Source organism: Vigna unguiculata, chromosome 2, assembly GCF_037176805.1.
Source record: "Vigna unguiculata cultivar grain cowpea cultivar isolate G323 ecotype 2 chromosome 2, ASM3717680v1, whole genome shotgun sequence".
Classification (NCBI taxonomy): Eukaryota; Viridiplantae; Streptophyta; class Magnoliopsida; order Fabales; family Fabaceae; genus Vigna; species Vigna unguiculata.
In genome coordinates this window covers 31,899,994-31,904,484 of record NC_140793.1, presented here as the reverse complement: position 1 = coordinate 31,904,484, position 4,491 = coordinate 31,899,994, and the positions used below count along the sequence as shown (strand labels likewise).

Below are 4,491 nucleotides of genomic sequence, written 5' to 3'. Positions count from 1 at the left end.
AATTTCACATGTTTCTTTGTGCCCCGATTAATATATGTCAGAAAATAACATGAATTATACCTTCTGCTCAGTTCTTTTTTCTGTCTGCAGTGTCATGGAAAAACAGAACATGAAGAGGTAGCTTTATTTCGACTTAACAAAGGTTATTGTATTGGTCAAGATTTTTTTTTTTTTTGTAGTAGCTAGTATTTTTTTTTTCATTGACTGTTATAATTTTGGATTAATATTAATTAATTTCGTTTTTTTTAATTAACAAGGAAAATATATAATGTAAAAGAGATATTAAGAATATTCCAACCCTTATATAAAGATTTACTGAATACATAAAAACAATGTAATCACTCTTGTTAGTGTATGTCAAAATATACTTTACTAATCTAATCTTTCTCAAAGTCACGTTATAAATATTTTGAATTTTATAAATAATGTGATTTTCTTACGTTTCCCAAAATGAAATGTTGCATTTTAGACCCTTTGTAATAACTTTATATGTTTAATAATACTCTTATTTGAATCACAAAGTTACAATAAATACCGTAATTTTTTTAAAGAATACTTTACATTGTTTAAGAATCAAGAGTACCAATGGACTGTGATAATGTAAAATCAACCAAAAAGGCTCTAAGAATTGCGCATAAGCCGGTCTTCATAAACTTTTTTTTTTTATAATGATGAAAATTAAACTTCATAATCTTATTTATATAAAATAAAAGGATCAAACAATATTTTATAAAAGATATAATAGGTTATGTATTAATAATGTTATTATTTTGACATAAAAATTATTTATGAAATGTATTAGTTTTTATGATAATAATATATTAAAAAATACATTAATAATGAATTTTCAATTAATTAACGTATCATACTATCCGTTCATAATGATTCGCAATTTTTTAATTGAATATTTTTTCAGTTAGTTAATAATAACAGGTAGCGTAGGTTAGGAGCGAGAAGACGATGAAAACAGTTGCTATACAGTCGAAATTCAGGACGAATAAGCAATTTTTTTTTTTTAGGCTTGTATAAGGGATGGAGAGACTAAACTCTATTGAATGAATTATGAATAAGTTTATATAAAAAATTATAATATTATTTTTAATTTTAAAATAACAGTTTTATGAGTTATTCTATTTTTATATTAATTATCTTATCCATTTTATATAATATGGAACTTTCAAATCATCTTAAATTGGTAACCCTTTCTTAATATTTCCTTAGTATGTTAGATCATTTTCTTCCTGTTATTGATTTCAATCGTGATTCTCGAACCTTCTATTTACAATTTCTTATTAAACAAATATAATTCTGTAAATCTATCATGAATCGTACCAATCATTATTATATTGGGCTTTTAATTAAGATATAAAATTTTCAAATAAATCAATTTAAGCCGTTTTTAATTGGTGTATCCAATTTTAATTTTGAACTTCCTTTATGAGGTTTGAAAGGCTAAAAGAATAAAGAAAGATATTTTTTTTCTACGGGTTTTGGAAGATATATAGTATACAGATAAATGCAATTAACAGCTTCATATATTTATATTAAAATTATTTTCAGTTCTTAGTATATACAACTTTCAATAGTTCCTCAATGAAAGAAAATGAGTTGTCAATTCACGTTAAATAATTAAAAAAAATGATTTTGCAACTTTAGCAAATTCAAAGGATAGAGTACGAAGGATTATTTGAGTTTTATAAACAACTGCATTATAAGGAGGAGGCCTTTTACAACGACGATAATATATGGCAATTTCTTATCAAAATGCAACCTCTAAGGGAATGAAGCAACAATTACCTGCTTAAAGAAAATAATATATAAATTAATAAACAATTCGTGTCACAGACTCTTATAAACCTGAATATAAATTATAATAGTCTACGTAAAGATTATGACTAGTTTTTGAACAATTTTCACATCAAAAATAAAAACTAGCAATGTCTTCGGAAGATAAAAACACAAACGGACAACAGTTCACGGAAAACGGGGACAGCCATAGAAGACTCAACAAGTATGCCTGTGCCTCTGTGCTTGCCGCCTCTATTATTTCTTCTATGTTTGGTTATGGTGAGTGTATAAAATGTACTTTATCTCAAACATTGATGTCTCAATGTTTTTCTTTTTCTTATATGAATCATGAACCAGACGAATTATATATATGAGGTTAAAAAACTATGTATTATTCTTTAGTGACAGGAGTGATGAGTGGAGCACTGATATTCATTCAAGAAGATCTTGGAATCAGTGACCTACAAATACAACTTCTGGTAGGTATGGCACATTTGTGTGGGCTACCAGGTAGCTTGATTGCAGGAAGAATAGCTGATCATATAGGTCGACGCTACACCATCATTGTAGCTTGCATCGCCTTCTTATTAGGTTCAATTCTAATGGGCTATGGCCAACCTTACGCAATCTTAATGATCGGAAACTGTATAGTTGGAGTTGGTGTTAGTTTTGCAATGGTTGTAGCACCACTATACGGTGCAGAGATTTCACCTCCTTCTTCCAGAGGCTTTTTTACCTCTCTCCCAACACTTGCCGTCAACACAGGATTCTTGCTCGGATACTTGTCAAACTATTTCTTTCAAAAATTATCACTGAGACTTGGATGGAGGATGATGGTGGCTGTTCCTGCAGCTCCTTCACTCTGCCTAATCCTGCTCATGCTAAAGCTGGTAGAGTCTCCAAGGTGGTTGGTCATGCAAGGACGTGTTGGTGAGGCCAGAAAAGTGCTTTTACTGGTCTCTAATGCCAAGGAAGAAGCTGAACAAAGGCTGAGGGAGATAAAAAATGTCGTTGGAATCGATGGAAATTGCACCCTAGACATTGTGGAGGTTCCAAAGAAAACTAGCAGCGGCAAAGGAGCTTTGAAAGAGTTGTTTTTTAAAGCTCCACCTGTTGTGCGTAGGATACTTGTTGCAGCAGTTGGACTTCACTTGTTCCTGCGACTTGGTGGAAGTGCGGTTATTTTATTGTATGGTCCAAGGGTGTTTGAAAGAACAGGAATCACTGATAAAAGCACACTCATGCTTGCCAATGTTGGTATAGGAGTGAGCAAAGTTGTTTTTTCGTTGATATCGATATTCTTGTCGGATAAATTCGGGAGGAAGATTCTCTTGCTGATGAGTGCTGTTGGTTTGAGTGTGACGATGTTGGGGTTAGGTGTTTGCTTGACCATAGTGGAACACTCGAAAGAAAAACTACTTTGGGCACAGTATTTGACCATTGTTCTTGTCTACATCTTTGTGGCTTCTATGTCTATTGGAATAGCACCGGTGACATGGGTTTATAGCTCCGAGATATTTCCCCTTCGGTTCAGAGCGCAAGGGCTTAGTGTTTGCGTGATTGTGAACAGAATTTTTACTGTGGTAGTGGTTACAAGTTTCATTTCGATTTATAAAGCCATAACAATGGGTGGGATTTTCTTTGTGTTTTCGGGTATCAATATCGCGGCTTTGTTGTTTTATACCACTTTGCCTGAAACTAAAGGAAGGTCATTAGAAGATATGGAGACTGTCTTTGAAAGAAATTCTAAGTAGGAGACAGGGATGAAGCCTCTCTGTCCAACCATCTCTTGAAACTAAAGAATGATTCTTGTTGGTTGAGAAGTAATTGTTAATTTTCTGTTATTGTTTTCGTATACACTTTCATGTGTTAGTTAGAAAAAATCATTCACCATAAGTAATCTGTGCTCTGGAGATGATCCACATGTTTTCTTTTGCAGGTAGGGTTATCATATTGGTATGATCCTATCAAGAGATTATATATATTATTCGATGTATTAGTTTTGAATATAATTGTTTAGTTAAAACTTTAAAAATAACAAAATCATTTATAATATATTTTATCATTTTTTCTGAAAATGTTTCTTTTTTTTAATAATTTTTTTCTTTAATTTTTAATAATATATTTTCTATTATTTATCTTATATTATTTTAATACAATTTATTAAGTATAAAAAAATTAGGTATTAGTCATAACAAAAATTAAATCTATTATTTTAACTAAAAAAGTAAAAAATATAAAACATTAAATTTGTAAATTTTATTTCAAATGAGCCATAGACCATAACCATAATTTATATACTACGTCATCAATAGAAATTACGATTTACTGTCCAAGTCGTCTAATTCACATATGTGACTTTATTCTTTTAATAAAAAATAAAACCCTACACTTTATTAATATTATTATTAAGCTGAAATCTTATTTGTTAATGTGTACCAATTAGTAGAATCGTACTCGTGACATATAAATTTGATACAACTTGTTTATATAGGTAATTTGTCCATTTCAGTAATTATAAAGTATAATTATAACATAATAATAATAAAAAAAACAGTTTTGTGGCTATCTATGAATTAAGAAATATTGAGAATCATGGAACATTAATGATTATGATCTTAGAAAAAGAACATAATGATTATTATTGCTGATAAATTTTATATATTTTTTCTTTCGAGTGTTCATGTTAAAGAAAAATAATTC

At 29.8% G+C, this 4,491-nt stretch overlaps 1 protein-coding gene across 1 annotated transcript; it reads left to right on the top strand.

Moving 5' to 3' along the window:
- Positions 1-1,937: 1,937 nt before the first annotated feature.
- LOC114174620 (putative polyol transporter 6) lies at positions 1,938-3,542 on the top strand. The gene is made up of 2 exons (XM_028059448.2): positions 1,938-2,067; positions 2,191-3,542. The coding sequence occupies exons 1-2, from the start codon at positions 1,938-1,940 to the stop codon at positions 3,540-3,542; spliced, it is 1,482 nt and encodes a 493-aa protein (XP_027915249.1).
- The last annotated feature ends 949 nt before the right edge of the window (positions 3,543-4,491 follow it).

Bases quoted from the DNA above. Each gene is read 5' to 3' on its own strand.
- LOC114174620 (XM_028059448.2), top strand. From the start codon at position 1,938: ATGTCTTCGGAAGATAAAAACACAAACGGACAACAGTTCACGGAAAAC. The intron at 2,068-2,190 runs GTGAGTGTATAA...ATTATTCTTTAG, and splicing joins TTCTTCTATGTTTGGTTATG to TGACAGGAGTGATGAGTGGA.